Genomic DNA, 21556 nt, shown 5'->3' with positions numbered 1-21556 from the left:
AAGTTAAATTTTTTAAATTTGCATAAGTTGGTAAGTTAATGGTCCAACATTTGCTTAAAAGCCTCTTATATGTCTTTAGGGCAGCAGCTTCTGTCGGGGCTGCCATCTTGTTGCTGCAGTGGGAGTGCAGTAAGGAAGCAGTTATTAAAATTTTATTCCATTGGCTTCTGCTTCAGTTGTAGAATGGAGCTTTTCTGATCATAAAAATGTTATTTTGTTTTGCCTGCTTTTAGTTTCTGTTTTCATCTGTCTCTGTGCCTGAGCCTTCCATGAGTTTCTAATATATGTAATTGTGGCATCTGTTTAAGTCAGAGACCCTGGTTCTTGGCAGTGGATAAGGAAGGTTTTTGCACTCAGTGGAGCTGAGCTGGGAATGCATTGTTCCATTCCCTGATAGCAAATCAGGCTGTTCAGTTATACATACACCTTTGCCAACAATTTCAAACACTTAGGATAGAAAATGAAGATAATAAGACTGAAGGAAAATTCCAGCCTCCTCTCCCTGAACCTTATTTTTCCCTGTAGGCAAACTACAAAAGAGAGATGATGAAAGAAAACACAGTGGTAATGACACAGTTCCAGAAGTTTCCACTCTGATGGGTCAATCCTCCTGCAGCCAGCCTCCTGTGCTGGTTTTGGTAAATTTTATTGTGGGTCCTTATTCTACAAGTGGTATTCATGAAATTAAGTTATGTCTTCAGTCCTAAAGGAGTTAAAAGTGCTGAACATTGTCACTATATGCAGAAAAAGTTTATTGACATAAAATAACCTCACTACTGGGAAGTGACTGAAGAGCCATGATCATAAGAAAATTTGGCCTAAGTTGGCCAAAATCTTTTCATCAGTCTTTTTAAGAGAAAAAGACTTTTCATACATAGACAGAAATTTAAGTTTGTTTATATTATGTAGGAGGAAAAATGGAACTTGTCCATATTTCTTAAAAAAGCTAAATCCATTCAGTTGTGAATGGTGCTTTAGCATGTGGCCTGATGCCTTGCAATTTTAAAACTTTCTGTTACTGCAGTACTTTAATGTATTCTTTTTACCTGTTTCTTTCAGTGTATGGTATTCTTGAGAGTCAAAACCTTGGTGCTCTTTTACAAGGACTTTTATATGGAAAATCTCACAACTGTAGCAATATAAAAATAGCTGGAGCTTGAGACTTCCAATTTTTCTCATCTTACATAATTTCTTAATGGGACATTTACACAAATTAAAGCTCCTGGATTTTCAGCATTTTTTTCATAAGGAATAATTTATCTCTATAACAAATTTGGCAGAATTCTGCATATAAGTACAGACAGTGCTTCACTGATTAATTGTATTTATTGTTGTTTCTCAAATTATTATACATCTTTTAGAAGTATGAGAACATTTGTGCTAATTACATTAAATCTCTCTCATGGCAACATATGGCAAGAAACAGGGTTGGCAGTGTCATGAGATTCTAAATCAAAGTGAGAGAAAGAGTAATTTTGAAAAGAAAGGTAGGGGGAAATATGACTGAACTAGAAAACAACCCTTTGCTAATAGTGCAGGTAAGTGCTTTGATAGGACCTGATCCCATGCTCCTGAATGGACAACAGGCTATGTGCTGGTGGAAGAAGCTTACAACTGTTTCACAGCTTGCCCCTCACTCTAGTCTTAGATATCTTTTAAAACTCAACTTTAGCAGGTATACATTTTCCACATGTGCCATGTGATTAAATATTCTGTGTGTAGCCTCTTGTGTTTGAACAATACTGTTTGCATCAGAAAAATGGGAATAAAAACTGGGAAATATTTCTAACGGCATCTTCACACAAAGAAGATGAGAGAGAAAATTTGATGAAAGCCTGGTTTTCAAAGGGATGCCTGAAGCATGTAGCCAGAGGCAAGTTAACGTTAGTTATAGTCCTTTGCAAGGCCTGTTTACATGTTTCCTCTGTAGTCAAAGGGCTGTATGCATGTGCTGTAAAAATTACAAATGCCTACATGGTTCCTTTCAGTCTTTTATCTTACCAACATGTGAATGCAAGTTGACATTATGCTCAGAGATGTTTTAAGATCTCCTGCCTTCTTTTAATTGCAGTCAATATATGGAATTCATTTAGGCTGAAACTTGCCCTTTCTGGGGGGTTGCAGTCCTGCTTGTAGTGGGCCCATAACTGAGGGAGGGAGGGAAGGATGTAAAGCAGAAGAGCATAGCTGGAGGGCTTCTGTACTTCATGCTCACACAGACCATATCTAGGTGGAGTATCTGGCTGTGCAAGAGGTTATGCAAGACTGACTGAGCCCATATTTGTCAGGATGGTGGTGCTAGGTCTCCCAAGTTGTTCTTTGTGACATTCACGTGGGCAGGAATAACATGGATACAGGGTCAGTTCTTATTTTTATCTCTGCCACACGGGGAAACACCACCAATACAATTTTAGCCCACAAGGGTAGACTTTTTATTTGCCTGACAGTAAGTATGTTTTTCTTCTGAATTTAAAAGGGTATTTAAAAGCTGAAGTATTAAAAGGGCTGTGACCATTTATTCTTCCCCTCTGGAAACAAGTCCTTTCGAAGGCAGAGCTGATTGCTTTAAGTGAAGAAAGGGATAGCCTAAGATTCTGCGGTGCTGTGACTGGAAGAGAAGCTACTTAAAATGTATTCTGAAATTCTGTATTGCTAAGCTTCTAACACCATGCTAGAAGTTCCATATCCTTATTCCTAATGCAGTTGAGATTTAATTGGAAGTGGTTTAGCACTTTAATTGGGAATATTTGTGTGTGTAGTGTATGCAGATATAAACATACATTAAATATCTAACATTACTTAGTAGGTGTACCTTAAGGTGGTTTGACTTAACAGCTGGAGATGCATTATATATTGTACTGCTCAAAGTGTTATGGAGATTGGATATGTCACCTGTCTATTCCAGAAACATTGCATGATATGCCCAGATATACACTCTTGCTACCTTTCATTTATGTCACCAGTTCAGGTCAGTTTCATCTTGATTTTTCATACATTAATATTTGACTTTTCTTTCCTTCCATTTCATCTTTTCCACCACTGCCTAATCCTTCCACCATCATGGCAGAAGAAGCTATCACTCCTACACTTACTACCTGTAAGTAACTTCTTTGTCATCAGAGACACACTTTCTGCCATGTTGTTCCATGCCTAAGTAGTGAATGCTAATATTGAAAGTTCCTTTATAAAAACATACTTTGTAAAAGTTTTACCAAGATAAAAACAACATGGTCAATAATGTAACTAAATATTTAGCTTTATAAGAGTTTCTTATGTCTCATACTGTGCATTAGAGTCCTTTAAATAATGTTATGTAAAGAATTTTCTTAATTGAGAAGTAGTAGGTATAAATATCACTACCATGCCAATGAGAAATTTTCATGCCTAAATAGCTATTTTTAGAATTTATTTAGCAGTTTCTTTCTCCTTTGTTCTGTTGAAGTTATAGCATTGGTTAGACATGTACAAGCATTTCCATTTGTTGCTGTGTACATATTACTGCTTTTTCATGAATAATGATCATGCATAAACATCATGAGTTACCATTTCTGGAGTGAATTTCAAAGGAGAGAGCACTAAAAAATGAGGGCAGGAGGAAGCATAACTTTCAGTAAGTAACAATTTTTTTGTTTTATACAGTCCCTAGTAATACCATTATATGCTTCTTTATTTACCCAAAGCCTCGCTTCGTTCCCTGTTGTCAGCAGGTGATGAATGAGAAGCGTTCTTCTGTGAATTTAGCGAATCCCTTTCTGAGGCTATTCACTCTTTACTTGCTTTCCAGGTACAAGGAGTACATAACAGATTAGCAAAGTACCAGGGGTCTTGCTTAGTTGCAAAATGAGATGTATTTAATCTTACATAATCCAGTTGGCCAGCAGCAAAAATCAGCTGTCCAGTAGTTATCTGTTTCCTTTAAACCTCAGATTTAAAAGTTATGGGAACCTATATTTTTTACATAGTTACAGAAGTGGGGGTGTTACTTGCATAACACAAATTTTAGTACCAGTTTTTAAGTACATATGGGGGTAGCATGCTCTTGAAAGGAACACATTTCAGTAATGTTTTTATTTAAAAGCAATATAAAGTTTCTCATGTTTCTTCTAGTTGCTCTTCTAACCTTTTAAATACATATTTTTTCAGTTTATATTTCAAAAAAGCATCAAACATTCATTTATAGAATTTATGGAAAAATTATTAAATGTTTTCTATCTTGAAAACTTGGTAAGCGGAACCATTCTTCAAATGAATTACAGCAGCTAAAATTTAAACCTCATAGCTGAAATTCTCTAAGAATTCTCAATATATTGAAACCACTCATGTGGTTGGTAATTCATATTACCTTATTTGACACTGTATGTGTAGTGCAATTTTTTTAACTGTTGTTTAAAGCAGCATATTAATGTGGAGGTCAGAAAAAATTAGCTCTTCCACAGACAGAGTATTCCAAAATTTGTTTCTGTTCCTGAGATGGAAAGACATATTTTCCATTAAATAGGCCTTTAAAAAAAAAATTCCCGTTTGGGACCTTTTAAATGTAGTTCTTTAAAATGTCAAAAGAATATAATACAGTAAGCCATGTAGTATGTTCTTGCCATAATGAGTAAATATATTTAAATTAATTTTTTAATATGATTCATGTCTCAAGGCTAAGTCAAAAACAAAATTTAAACAAATGGAACATTAAATTAAACACTGTTTCATTATTCAAAGAAATTGGATTCTACTTTTTTTTCTGTTTTTCCACAGACAAAGGAAAATGCATGAATTGAAATGGTTTCTTTAAGTTTTACAAACGGGTTTTGTCCCTAGTTTTGCAATCATAGAGACTGTTAGTAGTGGATGGAATAGGGCATCTCAGGATTATTTGAAATACTCACCTAGTGGCTTCAAGAAAAGATCTTTTTGTTGGTGTAGTACAAATTCAGTAACTTTGTGGCTTGGGTTGATTAACTCTTCCAGAAGAAACGCTGGGATTTTGACCTTGTGGTGGTTTTTTTTCCCCTTCTGGCAAAAGAAGGGGAAGTAAGAGCCCTGAAAAGTGCAGTCAAGATTGGCTATCAGTAGGAGGAAATATTTTGGACCAAATTCTCCACCTGTTTACGCATCACACAATTTCACTGAAATTGGAGGAAATCTTACATGAATGCAGGATTCATTAGAGTTTTATTTTTAGCTGAGGAAGTTGGTGTGGATTATAAAATGTTCCGTATTTTGAGAAACATAATTTCAAGTACTCTGCCATTGCTAATTTACCACTTCTATACTGAGTATCGTATTCAAATTTACTGATTAGTCATTGTAAATGCAAGCTGTAACATCCAAGTGAGCATCTATGCACTGAAATAGTTACTATTGTCTTGTCTGCTGCTTTCCTTGTGTGCTGTGGGCTCCTTTTCCCTAGCAGACTGCAATCTCTGCCACTTCTAGATCCATCCTAAATTAAAATTAAAAAAGAAAAAATTGGCAGATGCCTAGAGCTGCTGATGAATCATCAGAGGTGGACCTACAGCTGTGCATATTTGGCAGAGAATTATTTCTATTTTATCTTGTGTTTACTAGTTAGCCAGTCAATAGATATTACAGAAAAAGAGTTGAGTACTGCTATTGAGAATTCTTTTTAATGGGCTCAAGTGCCTCTGCCAATCTTTCCTCCCACTCTTGCATTCCTGACAACTGGTACATTTTTTACCTTTCACCTCAGGCAGGCAGCAGATATTTTTTTTTTGGTCTGGACACAGTTAGTCCTCTATAAATTCTTTTGTTCTTAAGATTAGAGCAAATTTAATAGTGCTCATTAACTCTGCAGCAGGTCTTTTGACTTGGCGGTTGATTCCAGGTGGGAAAAAGGAAGAATGGAGATGGTGTCATTAGTTACACTGGCAATGAGTGGCATTCTCAGAATGGCAGGCAGCACTGGCACAACTGCTTGCTCCTGACACATTTTCTGATGGGCAAAACCCCTGCGCCATGGGCTGAAGAAGGAAAAGTACATTAGTGTTTTGTTGTGTAATTATGGTTAAATGGACTAGGCAAGCCTGTTGCTGAGGCGACAGCAAGAGCCACTGTGCTGGCCATTGGCCTTTTGTATTTGAGATTTTAATTTTTATAAAGATTCTGCCCTTGGAGCTCATTAGTCATTAGTCAGGAGCTAACAATTGCATTTCATGAAAATTCAAGCATCAGAAAAACAAATTGAGTGCTTGGACCATCAGAATTTACTCCAGACACTGTTGCCTGATAGTTTGGCCAATTCAATTTACCCCAGATTCTTGGGCAGATAGTTGCAGATTGTAGTTTTTATAAGTTCCTTTCTATAAAAGGTTTCATTATATTGCTGTGAGTAGGATGTACACCAAATTAAAATGCAAAGTTGTGAAGGCAGCTTTTGATGCTGTTCCTCAGTTTGAGCTTGATATCAAAATGATATGTTATGATTATTATTGAAATTAAGTACTTATGCAACAACAGTGCTGCGCAGCAGTTAGGTGCATAATGTTATTATATTTTTGTGCCTTTTCACAAGTCATTTCAGCTTGTGAAAGGTGAAGTAGGGAAATAGGAGACAGTTATTACAGTTATTCTTATGCAATGCTAGTCATGTTAAGATCTTAATAGCATGTAATCTGCTATTGTCTGTCCCAGCACTAATCATCTGGTTAGGTGCCCTAGAACAGAAGTCATCACAGGTGCATCATCTGTGTGGAAATCTCAGTCCCAAAGCCTAATACTATATTGAAATATTACTGTAAGGGACCATATAGCATTAGAAGCCTATTGCCTGGTACTTGGTGTATGACAAAGGGGACAAAATTCCTCCTGCAAGAAAGCTAATTCAACAAACATTGAGCTTTTTCATATAAATGTGCATGAAAACATACCCTACTTTTCACAAGAATTTGATAGTTTGGGGCCCAGATGAAGTGTTCTTTTCTTGTGGATCTAACTTGAGCTCAGGAGCCTGGGAGTCTGTTCTCACTTTAGTTCTCTTGCTTCACTAGCAGATACTCAGTGTTGGCTTCTGGATCTCTGTACAGAGAATTTCTAGCTCATTTGCCCAGTCCCATTGCCATTGACCTAGTACTTAGGGCAGAAAGCACAAGGTTAGTAGATCTGCAAAATTACCCAAATAATTGAAGTAATAACGTTTCCAAAAAATCAGTGGTGTCAAAACTTCTAACAGTGATTTCTGGATAATTCTGGAGAATATGCAGTCTTCACATTTAAAACTTCTGTAGTAATTCAAAAATAGCGAAAGATTTTAGAAACAGTCCTGTTTTCTCAACTGCTGCTGCCCCTGGAACCAGAACAAGATCATGTTTGCATCTTGTAGATGGAGGAGAGTATTGAACAGAAAACACGAATGTGTTTGAACTGTTTGATCTGTTACACTACACCTGTGATCTCTTCTGCATCTTTAAATATGCAGAGTTACATAGGCTTGTATCATAAAATCACGTAACTGAAAATAACCGTGGATTTCTGTAATTGTCTTGTAAGCTAGACTTAAATGATTTGGGGATGTCCCAGGAGTTCTGTTGCATGTTGCAAAGTCTACAGTGCCAACAGACTAAAATCTTTGGATAATATTTAGTGCCTAAAATAAAATCTAGTAATAAATAATAATATAAATACTAATAAAATACTAAATCACCATTGCTAAAAAACACATTTTTGTGCTGTGTGCTGTATGCTTTGTGTACAGATGTGCAGTACCTAGCTTTTATTCGGAGATACCAAGCAGGGTCAGAATTGGGATTTTATTTTTAATTAAAATACGTAACATAATTTTTAAAAATCGATCTTAAGTCCTTATTTCCCATACTGGTTCCTTGTATCTTCTGATTCTTTTGGATCTGATCGTATGGCTTTATAGCCAAGGCTTACATTCCCATTTCACTGTAAAAAAAATGGTAAATAATCCTTAATAGACTGATCAGCAGAAAGTAATTTTTTATTTTAATTTTGCTAGCTCTTTCTGAAGTGTGTGAGTCCCCCAGGACAGTGATCTGACTGTACGAAATAGCTTCCTTCAAGTGCAGCAGAGATCAGATCATTCATGTGGAGGAGTAGCTCTGCTTAGTACATCTTTTCTGGGCTTGTTTATGGGCTCACTCCAGGTTACTTTTTCCATACCTGTATCAGAAGCCCATGGTCATTTCTGAAGTTACCCAAACTTTCCAAATTATCCCAGATTTGTGAGTTAGAAACCATAATCTGGATGGTGCTGCAAGCTTGGGTTTTTCAAAACAAGTCCCTACAGAGAGAGTGAGGTGAAGCATCAGAAGAGCTTGATTGCTGTGCTGGTCACACAGTCTGTCCTGGTTTGGGCCAGGACAGGGTTCATTTTTGCAGTAGCCAGGAGGAGGCATGACCAGGACCTGGAGGTTTTTCTGTACTGCCTCACACCATTTTCCAGGGACAGGAGAAGGGGTCGCTTCGGGCAGAGTAGCCTGGCAGAGGGAGCGGCCGGTGTTGTCAGGGGGATGTCTGTGCTGCCTCTTCCTTGTACCCCCGTCATTAGTATTGTTGCTGTTACTGCTCATTTTCTCATCTCATTGCTGTTTCCAGTAAATTGTTCGTATCCCAACCTTTACCTTTGTGCCTCCAGTTCTCCTCTCCTGACTGCCACAGGGGGAGAGAGAGGGGGAGGTGGGAGTGAGCGAGTGTCTCTTGATTTGGAGTGGTTTCAGTGGGAACACGAAATTGGAGAATGCCATTCCTAAACCACAGCACAAATTAATGTCTGTGCTCCATTAGTGTCAAGCAATAAATTTGCTGATGAGCTGGGGTTTGAAGATTTTTTTGTCCTCTGAGGGGACACTGCTCGTTTGGTGAAGGTATCAGACATTTGGTGTGGGAAACAATGTAACTGTAGAAAAAAAAAAATAACCTAGAGACGTCCTTGTTCTTTCCATGCTATTAAAAGCTTTGTGTTGTTTTCTAAACTAATATATAGGATCTGAATTGAATATTGAGATTGCTTTTAGAAATTGTGGAATCCATATACTCTTGCAGGATAAGCCTGAAAGCCTGTCTTTATTATATATAACACTGAGGCACGATACATATACTTGGGAGAGAAAGAAATGATAGTGACAGGTATGTGTATTTAAGAAGTTAGCATCGTATTTGATATTTGTTTTGCCATCCCATATGACTCTTGTTCAGCTACTGTTACCGGGGTGAACTGTCTTCTCTAGAAAACTGTTTATTGAATTAATTCTTCAATTAGCCTGTTGACTTCAGGTTTTAGCTTTCTTAAAAATTTGATTCCCAAATCAATCATGCTTGCTGTCAACAGCAGTCATTCTAGACACTGAGATTTTGCCACTATCAACCGTCATTGTTGAATTATACTTTCAAAGACAGTATAAGGTGAACCATTTTCATTCACTTTGCTTAAAACTTTTCCCTCAGGAAAAAAAGTGCTATTTATGTGGTTTTTATTCTGAAAATGCATTTCTGTATATACAGATGGCTCAAAACTGACTTTAAATACTTTCATTTTAAATATCCAAATAGGAAGGTGAGTTTCCTATTTTAGTATTAGTATTTATTGTACAAGGGGGTAATGGTGTTGGAAATTTAGTTTCTCTAAAAGCCAAACCTGCCATTACACTTTATGTGATTGTAAATGTGTTAACAGAAAGTAGAGAAATTATGCTGCATATTAAGACCTAAACTCACTTCATAATTTATGGTGGTAAAGGCCTGTATTTTTTCTAAAAGATTGAATGTTAGTTTTCAAAATGGCATTATGAAATATTGAACTGATTGACAGAATATGTCTGCAAAAGATGGGACTACAGGCAGTAAGGTGAAGGATGCATTCCTGGTCTCAAGGAGCACAAGCAGCAGAAAAATGCTTAAAGAAAAATGGGTAGAAGAAATCACACAGTGAATCTAAGCCTAAGACTTCGTAGTGCCTGTAAGCCACAGGCTTAGTCACCTCTGTGTTACAGATAAGAACAACTGTAACAAGATGTTGGTGTCTGTTGAGTGATGCCAGCACAGGGCACTGAGGTGTTGTAGTCATTAGTACTGGGATAGATTCTACTGAGTGATACTTTTTTTTTGTTGGGCTTTTTATCTGAAATCTGTTCTCTGCTGCTGAATTCCCTGGGAGATGCTTCACCTGAAATACATTTCTTGAGCCTATCTGAAGGGGTTATGGCCAGGTTAATGATGATCCACCTCAAGGTAGCATCTATCACTGCTGACTGTTAATTTCACAAGGAAAATGTTCGAATCTTGACTTCTTTTCCTACTTTTCCTTTACATTCCTTTTCTCACCTACAGTACACCTTGAGCTCCCTTAAAGTGTAGACTGACAGATCCCTGAAGGGAAGAAGAGTGGCCATTTGCTTTCTGTAATGTCTGGATGACCAAAATCATCATTCATTTCCAAATTTTCTTTCTGTCATTTTTCTTGGTCATTGATTTCCTGCACTGATTACCTATTTCTGGCATGAGAGGATAAGGAACCATATCTCAGGTGCTTTCTTCTTCTCTTCATGATGACCCTTACCTTCTGGTTTCACTTGACAGTCTGTGCAAGGATTCTGTCTGACCAGGATCCTTCCTAATTTCAGGGCAATATTGCACTTGCAAAGTGTAGCTGGGTAGATTGCATCAGCTTTGAAACTGAACATCACAAAAGCTAATCAAGCAAGGAACCAGAGGAATGGACTGTGCTGTGTGCTTGCATATCTAGCAAAGCCTGCCTGGCATTTCTTCAGCCCCAGACACCCCGTTGCAAAAGAATATATCTTTTATGAGACTTATCATAATATATTAGAATCATGACTTCATTTCATTTACAAATGTGCAGCAAGAAAGGATTTGTTATTACTGCTATTATTATTATTAGACTGTAACATTTAGTGTAGGCTACAGAGAGAAATCTGTAGGACCATCAGGAAAGTCTAGCATAATTCTGTCAGTTCCTGTGCCAATCAGACACAGTTTTCCAAATAAAAAGAAGCAGTAGTTTGAGCAGAGCAGAGTTTTGTAGGGCTTGTGCTGTGAAATACCTGCTCCTGTGAGCACTGAGCTGGTGAACATAAAGATGCACTTTTATTTTTCTTTTTAGTGGCTGAAGCTCAGGGCTGCTTCTGCATTTGAACTGAGATCCCTCGGTGAGATATTGAACCAAATGTCTGGGGGTATCTCAATTATACTCAGCTTACCTGCAGAGGGAGGTAGCTTCTCTCCTTCATTCCTATTCCCTGATTCCTCTGATCATGAAAACAAAAGTTGGAGCTACCAGTGTCTTGTCTGAAGAAAAGGCAAAGGAAAACATTTGCCAACCTGTGCATTTCACAGTTGAACAGGAATGAGAGAATCAGCTGTTTCAGAGCAATTACGCCACTCTGCACCTCCTATTTCAAAGTGGTAGTGTTCTTTCCTCCTGTGTGGTGACATCAGTAGCCAAAAATAAAATCTTCCTGTATGGATTTCACCAACATGTTCTTTTTGAGTATAATAATGCAATTTACAGTATTTGCTGCAGCTACATAGTTTTTACTTATGTTTTAGGTATAATGGCATGTATTTTGCCATTTATGGTCTTATTTGGAAATTGTCAGTGGAAAGGTCATTTAAGATCAACTAAGTTCATGGCTTACAGTGTATTTTCAAAAGCAGATGAAATACTGAATGCTTTGTATTTACTGACATTTTTCAGGTTAGATTGTCATCTTTATGATACGTGATAGACTACAGCCCTGTTCCTTAGCTATAACATCCAGGTGTTACTGGCAGAAGGACTTTCCTTTCTGCTTACCTGAGTAGGGAAGATTCATGTCTGCACTTTAATATGATTCAGAAATTATATGAGATAATTTAACAAAAGAAGAGAAACATATACAAGTGTTAGTAAACCAAAGGGATTACCTACTCTATGTTCTAAATATATAAATTAAATAGAGAACAGCATTCATTGCCTGCATATTGAGTCCTAATATATGCTCCCAGCAAGAACTGGGAGCATATTTTTTTTATTAATAGGTAAATGCAATTTCAACTGCCTTTTGCTGGAATCCAAAGCACCATAAACTATTTTGAGGTAGTAGTACTGACCATTCGTGGAAGTGTCTTGTCCAGTCCTCTGTCCAAAAAGTGTTTTACCTAACTTACTCCTTAGATCCTACTGTTGTCTTCCTTCCAACTACTACTACTTCCAACACTAACATGTGCCCAGCTCTTAAGCCTGCCTCCTTGGTCTCCTGGCCATTTACTTTTTCATCTGTTTCTCTTCTTCCTCTGCTCCTCCTTTTACTTCTCCTGTTCTTTATCCCCTTTTCCTTTTCCCCTGCCCCAGATACTATAATGTCTGTCATGCCCTGAAAAATATTCCTTTAAGATTGCCTTTTTTTCATTCTCTGTGTGCTGCTTTGTCTCTTGGTACTTAATGTAGGCTGCCTAGTCACTTGCTCTTTCTCCATGTCACAGAATCACTGAATGGTTTGGGTGGGAATGGACCTTAGAGATTCCATATTTCCAATCCCCCTGCCATGGGCAGGGATCCCACTCACTAGATTAGGTTATTCAAAGCTCTATCCAATCAGGCCTTCAACAATTCCAGGGATGGGGCACCCACAGTTTCTCTGGGCAACCTGTGCCAGTCTCACCACCCTCACAGTAAAGAACTTCTTTCTATGATCTAATCTGAATCTCTCCTCTTCTGGTTTAAAGCCATTACCCCTCATCCTTTCACTACCTGCCACTGGATGTCATCCCATCCTTCTCTTGTGCCAACTGCGTTGCTCAGGGACTCTTGGTGCCAGCTGCAAACTTGCTGAGGGTGCACTTGATCCCACTCTGTGTCGCTGATGAAGATACTGAAAAGCACCTATCCCAGGACAGAGCCCTGAGGGACACCACTTGTCACCTACCTCCACATGGACATAGAACCATTGGCCACAACTCCCTGGCTCCATCCCTCCAGCCAATTCCTTATCCACAAAATAGTCCACCATCAAATACAAGTCTTTCCAGTTTGGAAATAAGGATGTTGTGTGTGATTTTGTCAAAGGCTTTACAAAAGTCCTACTATCTCTCTCCTCAGAACAGGGAAGGAAAGACGTGTCTCAGAACATCAGAATATCCTCCTATTACTATGCAACTTTTTTTGTAATTATTTTTATTATTGATATTTATATAGAACATATATATAAAATATTATATAGAATAATATATAGAGAATTTTATATCTATATAATATTTATATAGAATATTATATAGATATTAATATAGGTTATTGCTTATATAGAATGACTCTGTGGGAGTATTTAACAGAGTAAAATTAAGAAAATACTGACTTACATATCCACATGAGAATTTTTTGCATTGGAGATTGTTTCTTTAGTTTCCTGAGAAAACTTCACACTGTTTTTATTTGTTTATTTTTTCTTATCTAAAAACAATTTAGGCTTTGAAAATACTTACCTCCAGGTTGAAAAATAGCATGCAATATTTTATATTCAAAAATAAAAAAATTATCTTAAGCAATTGAAAATTATTTCTCCACGAAAGCCACAATATAACACTAGTTTTAAGAAATGTATATAAATACTGCATATTTGCTTATGTCAAAACAAGGTAATGCTTACTGTATTAAGCACAGTTTTTCATTTTATGCTCTCTTGTTCTTTGAATCTTAACCTTCACCCGTTTCTTTAATTTAAGAGAAAAAGCCATTAAACATAGATACTTCCGGAAAGTGTGTGCTGCATGAAAGCTTTAATTAAATCTACAAGTAAAGCTTTAAAAGAACAAGAATCAAATTAATTGCAACAAGGACCATGCATTTATTTCTGTGACAGGCCCTTGCACATTAGAGAAAAGGCAATCTGTGTACCCTTATCTGAATTAGCAAACTCAATATCACTTTTCATTAGCATGGTAGGTCATTGCCGTGCGTCTTCGGTGTGACACTGTTTACATGTTAATGACCTCACAAATAGAGTCTGTTCCAAATGGTTTGCGGTAGCAGAAAGTTGTAAATCCATGAAGTGGAATAAACTGTCCTCTGCTTTCTGCATCATTGCTTCTTGCGAGTTCCCCTCTAGACTGAGCTTCATAATTAGGCAACAGTATAATTAAGGCAAATTCAGTAAATGCAAATAGGGCAAAAGGATTTATGGCTGATTAGCGTTGTTACAGCATACCTGAAATAAATTAATTTATAAGCATCACTATTAGTTGACTTTTCAGTGACATGGAGTCTAGAAGTAGAAAGTATTGTTCACTGAAAGTGTTCACAGCTTGAGTTAGTGTGAGTCCATGATGATGTATTCAGATTTACGTGCTGACATACACATGAAAAAAACACTCAAAGATTCAGTAGAACATTCTGCTTTAGTTGTTTGGAGTGTGATTGCTTTGTATTAGATGAGATTTTTAAGATTATAAATATATTTTTCCCCCACTGTATAATGTAATGAAACCAGCATGCTCCCTAAAATCATATCCTTAAAGAAAATGCCATATATTACATCTGGTAATTTGACTAGACAATGGAAAGCTTCACTACATTAAAATCCTGGAATGATAAAGCCAACATCAAATGAGTAAAACAAACTCAGCATAACCACTTAAATCTGATTGCCTAAAATAGCTAAACAAGGCCTGTTCTGATAGCCTGCTGTGTGAATTCCTTTAAGTGCTGAATACCCTCAGTTCCCATTAACTTCAGCATCATGCAGAATCTGGTCATGTATTTGGATGTATTTGGATGTCTCAGGCCTGCCAGAACACAAAGCCCATTTTTCACTGGTCACGTGCAGCCTATACCTGGTGTGTTGCAAAGCTCTTTGCCTCTGCTGCAGCAACCTTGGGAAGTGCTTTGCAGACAGAGAGTAATGGCTTCTACTTTAGTCGCTCACCTAATATGCAAAGCAAGTTTAATTATATGCTGTCCAACTCTCTCTGCTACATATTTTTCCACTTGCTGGTTCTGAGTGAAATACATACTTTCTATGTGCAGAGGTTACTAGTAAGTGTACAGTGCCCCTGGAAGCATTTATGGCTAATCTTGCCCTCGGCATGCGTAATGTAGCTAAGTACTAATTAAAGGTTACAGAATAGGGATCCATCTTCTCTGTGCCTGATGATTAGAGGGTTGTGTTCTGCACAAGTCAGAGTCAGGGGCAACATTCAACTGGACAGAATTGCTAGGGTGTTGCAAAACCTAACTATGTGAGACTAAAATTCGAGAGACTCCAGATTTTCTCGCAGCAGACAAAGAACTAATAAATCACTGTCTTGTGTTTTGTAATAAATTAGCTGGTTTACTGTGTTTCATATAAATATGTGATGCTGCTAGGCATACATGGGTAGAATGTAGATTTGATTTCATAAGAGACATTTCTTTTGTCCTACATACTGACTTCTGAGAATTATCCATGGCCTAGCTGTACATTTTTTCTATTAAATACAAAGAGAGATAAAGTTCTGGTAGGGCAGTAAAGTCACCATGAACATTATTGCCATCTCTCAGATCTAAATAATAGCTGATTAAAGCAATTTTTGATGATTTCTAAATAATGCCATAACTGCTGGCATTCAGTACAAGAGAAATGAACGGAAGAGTGGTGGAGCTGTAGTGGCAAATAAAAAACTTGGCTGTTCAATGGAAGTCTGTCTTTGTAGCCCGGCAAGTTCCTCACAATTTCCAGAGGTTTTGTAATTTTATTACTTCTGCAGAAACTTTCAGACCAGTATGGTCTATAGTTTTGCAATTGTTTGAAGTTATCCTTTCAGAAATCCTGTTGTTCACTTCCACTAGGCTTCTTCGTGACATAAAAATCTAAGCACAATGGATTTTTAAAAAAAAGCTTCCACGTAGGTTATGGAAAGAGCATGGGAATCAAGAAGTCTGGTTTCTGCCACCAGTGCTGATGAAAGTTCTTAATCCTTTGGGTGCCATATTCTCCATATTAATTACATTTTGATTGCTATTAACTGCTTCAGAGCAGTGGTATCAGAGCTGTCAGAGGTCTGATAGAGAGGTGGAGTACTTCATTCTTCCTTTACCATCACTTGGATTTGAGAAGGTTTGGTCTTTGTGTTTCTAAACAGAAAGCCAGCACTGCCTGAATATATATGCTGGAATATTAGTACCTGAAAATCAGTGATGGAGACATCACCAGCTCAGTCAGGATTACCAAGATATCCTTGCAGAAACACATGTTCTCTTAAGAGTAGCCCTTGCAAAAGCACCAGGGGAGGTGTAAAGTGTTTTCTCTGACACTAGCTGCTTTGACACTTCAGTGGCTGCAGAGCTGCCTTTCCCACAGTAGGAATAATCAGCAACCAAGCTTTACTGCTTGAACTCTTCTGCACTTGGATTACCCTTTTGACAAAAGAAATTATCATTATGTAAAGCTCAGATACTCCAGTAGTAGGTTCCTTTTGATAAAGGTATGGAAACAGTAAAACAGCATAATGCAATAATTTAGCATCTCATAATTTTCAGAAGTGCATTAATAAATTAGCTAAGCATACTATGCCACTTACAGTCCAATAATATGCTGTCTGGTTAGAAGAAGTCATATAGCCATAGGGTGAAAATAAGATGGAAAAGGTCATATGATTAAATTAGCTCCATTCAGACAGGCATTACTTACATTTTTTTGTGCTATGATTAAAGAAGATCAACATTAACTCAAGCAAATATGATTAAGTCAGTGACCCTCAGAAATGGAAATTAACCTCAATGATAAATGAAAGGTTACTGTCCACTACGAGCACTTCAAGATATGCTACTCTTGGTTAATCACATCTTTCACTTTCAGCTACGAACTCTGCATGTAACTGCCATTCTGATTATTTACAGAGGAATGCACATTCTTAATACAGGATCCAAATATTAAAACTTACTTTCCTTTTATTTGTGATTCACACTGGTTTTTAGTAACACAGGAAATGCCTACGCTGGTCCTAGTGCTTATTCCATTAATATTCTATCAGGTTTGTCACTGTTTTCTTCTGTTGTAAACACGAAGCACTTTCATCTGAGAAGTGCTGTTTTCCAGGTAATTTAATCTCTTGTTTCCTATCACTATGTTATTGCCTAGTAGGTTAAAAATATTGACAACAAGTTAACATTTTGGTCACATGTTTCTCCCTTTTTAATATTGGGTTTATTTTCATTTTGTAGAACTTCCTGGGAGAATAGGGTTTTTTTCTGCTGTGTCCTGCCAGAGTCTAGTGAAAATCTAGGCTTAATTTATAGTGTAGGATTTTCACAATATGTCTCTTGTATTTGTCTACTCATGGAGAATCTAGACTTTTAAACTCCAATCAGTTCTCTTTCTCAAAAATTTTTAATATGAGTGAGAAATTGCAGTAGTCCAAGAAGTTGTAATACACCATGAAGAGTCACTTGATGTTATTTTGGTACTTGTGAATTTCCTTTGAATGAAAAACTTTTCCGTCTTGCATTACCTGAGAGCCAGAAAAAGCGCATATATTGGAGTGGCTAACCAGGAACAAAACTCAGGAGGAAAGGTCACTGTCCTGGTTCATGATTGCTGATTAGTCACCAAAAGTTCAGAGCTAAGTTGGCCTGTCTTCATCTTCCTCATATCTCACTGCCCTCCAGAGTATCTGTGATCAAGGATTTTACCATTGGACTTGATGATCTTAAAGGTCTTTCCCAGCCTTCAAAATTCTTTGATTCTCTGTAAATATTCATGCAGATCATGTCTGTGACAAAGGGGTTTTCTATGCATACTTTAGTTGTTTGTTGTAATTTTATTAACTTCTGTGTGCTTGGTTTCTCTTTAGTGTTCAGGAATGTCCACATTGCAGACTTTAAGTGGACTCTGGCAGAAGGGAAGGCAGTGAAGGACTGTCTTTTTTTGTTGCTTGTTTTGCAGTTGGATGCTTATCAGAAAATAAATCAAAACAGCTATTTTTAAAATCAGGCTAAACAGACTAGTTTGCATATTTAAGACAGCAGCATAGTTAGCAAGGAAATGAGAAGTAGTTATATGGTTACTTAGAGTTTTTGCATTTTGAAGTGGTATCATCCACTCAGTATTGAGTAATCCTTGAGAAACTGAATTGAGGTACTAAGTAAACCTGTCGCATGCTATTTCTTCAGCATCAACTAACAAAATATTAGTGTCACAGTTTCTCCTGCTCTCTGCAGGTGCTTGTTTTATTGAATTATGTCCTATGATGATACTGTCATCTTTACAGAAAAAAGTCTTTGCTTTCCTTATCTGTCCAAGGTCAGTAAGAAGGAGAATGCTAGTTTGTGTCATGTGCATGCAAGTCAGGAATTAAATGTTAAAGAGAGGTTGAATAGACCCACAAATGTCTTAGGAGTTTAGATGCAGGTAGTTTGCCCTTGCTTTAGCTAGTGAGAGTGATTTGACAGCTGTACTTTGTAGTTTCTTCCTTCTGGAGCATGTGATCATGCTTTGATAGCAGCCCTTAATCTATTATTAATGTAGTCGTATGTAGATCAAAACTGAAGAACTTTGGTCATGTCAGAAAGTAATGGAAGTCTGTTTTTATATTATTTGAGGATGTATCTGAAGTGAAGGAAGTGAAGTGCCAGAGTACTGGCGTCAGGTATTTCATACCTCTGTCCCTCTATGCAAGCTGTAATCTGAAGCTCTGTAAGTGAATGTGTACATGTGCTCTGCACGATAAACCTCCTCAGGTTTTTGTCCCAATACCTAGTAAATAAGTGCCTCCTTGGAGTCTTTTCCATTTGTTGATTTTGAGCTTTGTTTGATTTTGGTTTTTTTATCAAGCTTTGAGGAAGAGACTGTGAGACTTTTTTTGGACGAAGCCTTACTAGTATCTAGTTGCTAACATTTTGATGATAGTCCACGTACACTGTTGCTTCCAAAGAGGCCAGGGGATGGGCAACCTGGTGTGCCACAACCTTCCTAGAAAGTGTCCTGCAAGGAACAACTCTTCCAGGGGTGGTGGCCGGCTTCCCTGGGCAACAAGTGATTTCAGCAAGTGTAGCGGTTTCTCAGCTACAAGTGATTCCAGCTACTGTGATTCAGCTCTTTGTGAAATCACCCAAGGCCAACTCAGGGATAGAGAGACAGGAGCCTTGTATAGCAGTTCCCCAGAGGTAGCCTTTATTGTCCAGCAGTCCCTGTGAAGGGTGGCTAGGGACAAGGCTCCCACATCAGGGCCAGGGGGCAGAGGTTATATGGGGTAGGCAGGGGGTGGGGTAGAAACCAGCTAGCCAACGGGGTACTGGGTATTACCATATAGAAACAAGGCATGCTGGGGGTGGTTCACTTTCTCACCATGACCCAGAGGAAGGTTGCTTATCTCTGGGGAAGATGTCTTTCCCTCAGGCCTCTCTCTTCTCCAAGGGAGAGCAGAGGGCTCCTGTGCCAAGGGCTCCCAGCCCTCCACAGTACACCAGCTTTCAAAATTAAGGGGGCTGATGCAGTCCTGTCTTTTTCTCTAATAACATCATTATTACAGACTATTGTAGAAGTAATGCAGTATGGGTGATGTTCACGCTCTCATCCTGAAGCGGGCTTTTTGTGGGTTTAAGATGATGTAAAGAAGCTATAAAACTTCACTGCAGAAGAGCTCATGGCCTGCTATGACCTCATCTTCAAACAAGCTTTCCCCCTCCTCTTGCATCGGCCAGTATCTCTTCATGATGGTCTTTAAAAAGTGAGCAGTGCAGCTCGTCACATGGCTGTCCTGTAATGCAACAAAACTTTCTGAGAAGAAAATTTGGAAGCTGGTGCTGGGGTGCCTCAGGGTGTTTCATTCTGCTGGCAACAAGTCTCAAGACAAGAGACAATTACAGCTTCCCATCTTTACTACAGGAGACAACTGAAGCAGCATGGAGACACCAGATAGTAAGACATGAGAGAAATGACTGTGAAGTGGTAACAGCCAATTGACCATATCATCCCACTCACATCCTGATGTTTTCCTGGAAGACCAGTGCATCCTTGGCCACTAAGTCCTTCCTGCAGGAACTCCACCACAAGACAGATGGACACCACATATGCTGGTTTTTTGAGTATACTGGTTAATTTGGATCCCGAACCCTCTGGATTTTGGGATGATCATCCTCAGTTTCACCTGAGAGCCAGGATGAAGTCCGGGCTGCTGGAACTAATGAGCAATCCTGGTTTCCTCAGTTTAGCCATAAGATGGGACACAGCTGTATGCTTCATCAAGGAACAAATGTGCCCTAAAAAGGAATAGCTAAGGAAATGTCCCAGGAGGCAAAACAGAGAATGAAAATATCTGTGTGACAGAGGTAGCACTTTCAGTAGAAAGAAAAGCATTGAGAGTCGTCATCTGACAATGCTTCAGCTGCTGACAAATTTCTCTTACAGCATAACATCCACATGTATCCATTCAACCAGAAAAATAATTAGCTGGTACCACATGGACTGTAATTTTTGGTGCTACAGCAGCAAAGGTATTTTGTGGGAAGAAAAGTAACTGTGATCCTTCTCCTCTTTGGATCCAATATCCAATCAGCTTGTTACAACATTGTGCCAGACAGTCACCCTTCTAGTACTGCTGAAGTAGAGATAAGTACAGCAGGAACATGAGACCTGTGACCTATTGTGGCTTGCTGTGATGATGTGACTTACTCTTTTTCCATATATGGCATAAAAAGCTTTGAAGAAGGAGGTCCACAGAAGCTTCAGGATGGCCCAGATTTGAAGTTCCAGCTCTTGGTGGTGAAGTTCTGTAACATAATGCAACAAGACATTCTGTTATTAAATTCTGCCTTTGCAAATCTAAGAGAACAGGACAATGTTACATTTCCTTCACCATCTATCAGCTCCACTACAGTGGATATGATAGTGTCCTATCTTTTACTACTAGTACTAGAAAAATCCTACAGTAGCTATTTTACCAGTGAAATATAGACATTTAAACATGTCAGCTGCATTTTTTTTTTCTTCTTATATGCTGCTTGGAGTTTATATACAGATGGCATTTTTATGCTTATATCTAATAGCTATTAAATTTTCCTATGCCTTATTTCTTTTGAATGTCTCTTTACCAAGCCAGTCAGCTTTTCATGTCTGAAGCTAAAAATAAATGTTTATAGAGAAATCAGAAGAGATTGAAATTATGGGTTGATTCACAAATAGAAAAAAGAAATTACACAGCTTTCATTAATTATTCCAAGAGTACTTTTGTTTGTGGGAGTGGTGCATTGAGCATCTGTTTTTTTCAATCCTGAAGAAAGTTAAGTAGCTCAAAACACGAGATTAGAGAGAAACAAGCCAAAGTTGCACATTGCATTTAGTCATAGGAAATATCACTTCTTGTATTACACTGAAAGAGGGATTGCATATCCACAGCTGGAATTTTTGCTACCCTTTATTGTAGCAGCAGCAGCTGCCATTTTTCTATTCCATAGCATTAAACCAACCCATAATTTTGCAGCAAATTCTGCCAGAAATGTGCATGTGAATACTGATACTCTATACTAAACCAGGCCTCGAAATCTTTTTTCTTTCTTGGCAACATGTAGAATGTTAAAGGAAATGGCATTTTCACATCAACATGGAAGAATAAT

At 38.0% G+C, this 21556-nt stretch overlaps 1 protein-coding gene across 7 annotated transcripts in view; it reads left to right on the top strand.

The window, feature by feature from the left end:
- PTPRM (protein tyrosine phosphatase receptor type M) overlaps nt 1-21556 on the top strand; it is a 454349-nt gene that overhangs the window by 297740 nt on the left and 135053 nt on the right. For 4 of the 7 annotated variants that reach the window (XM_082290788.1, XM_082290785.1, XM_082290783.1 and 1 more), the window contains exon 15: nt 3068-3097. The exons of the other annotated variants lie outside the window; for them this stretch is intronic. In XM_082290788.1, coding sequence (XP_082146914.1) covers nt 3068-3097 — 30 coding nt within the window. The remainder of the gene's footprint in view (nt 1-3067; nt 3098-21556) is intronic. 7 annotated transcript variants of the gene reach the window in all.

The sequence above is a fragment of the Coloeus monedula genome (genome assembly GCF_965178545.1).
Source record: "Coloeus monedula genome assembly, chromosome: 1".
NCBI classification, from domain to species: Eukaryota; Metazoa; Chordata; class Aves; order Passeriformes; family Corvidae; genus Coloeus; species Coloeus monedula.
This window is presented reverse-complemented; position numbering and strand designations above follow the sequence as displayed.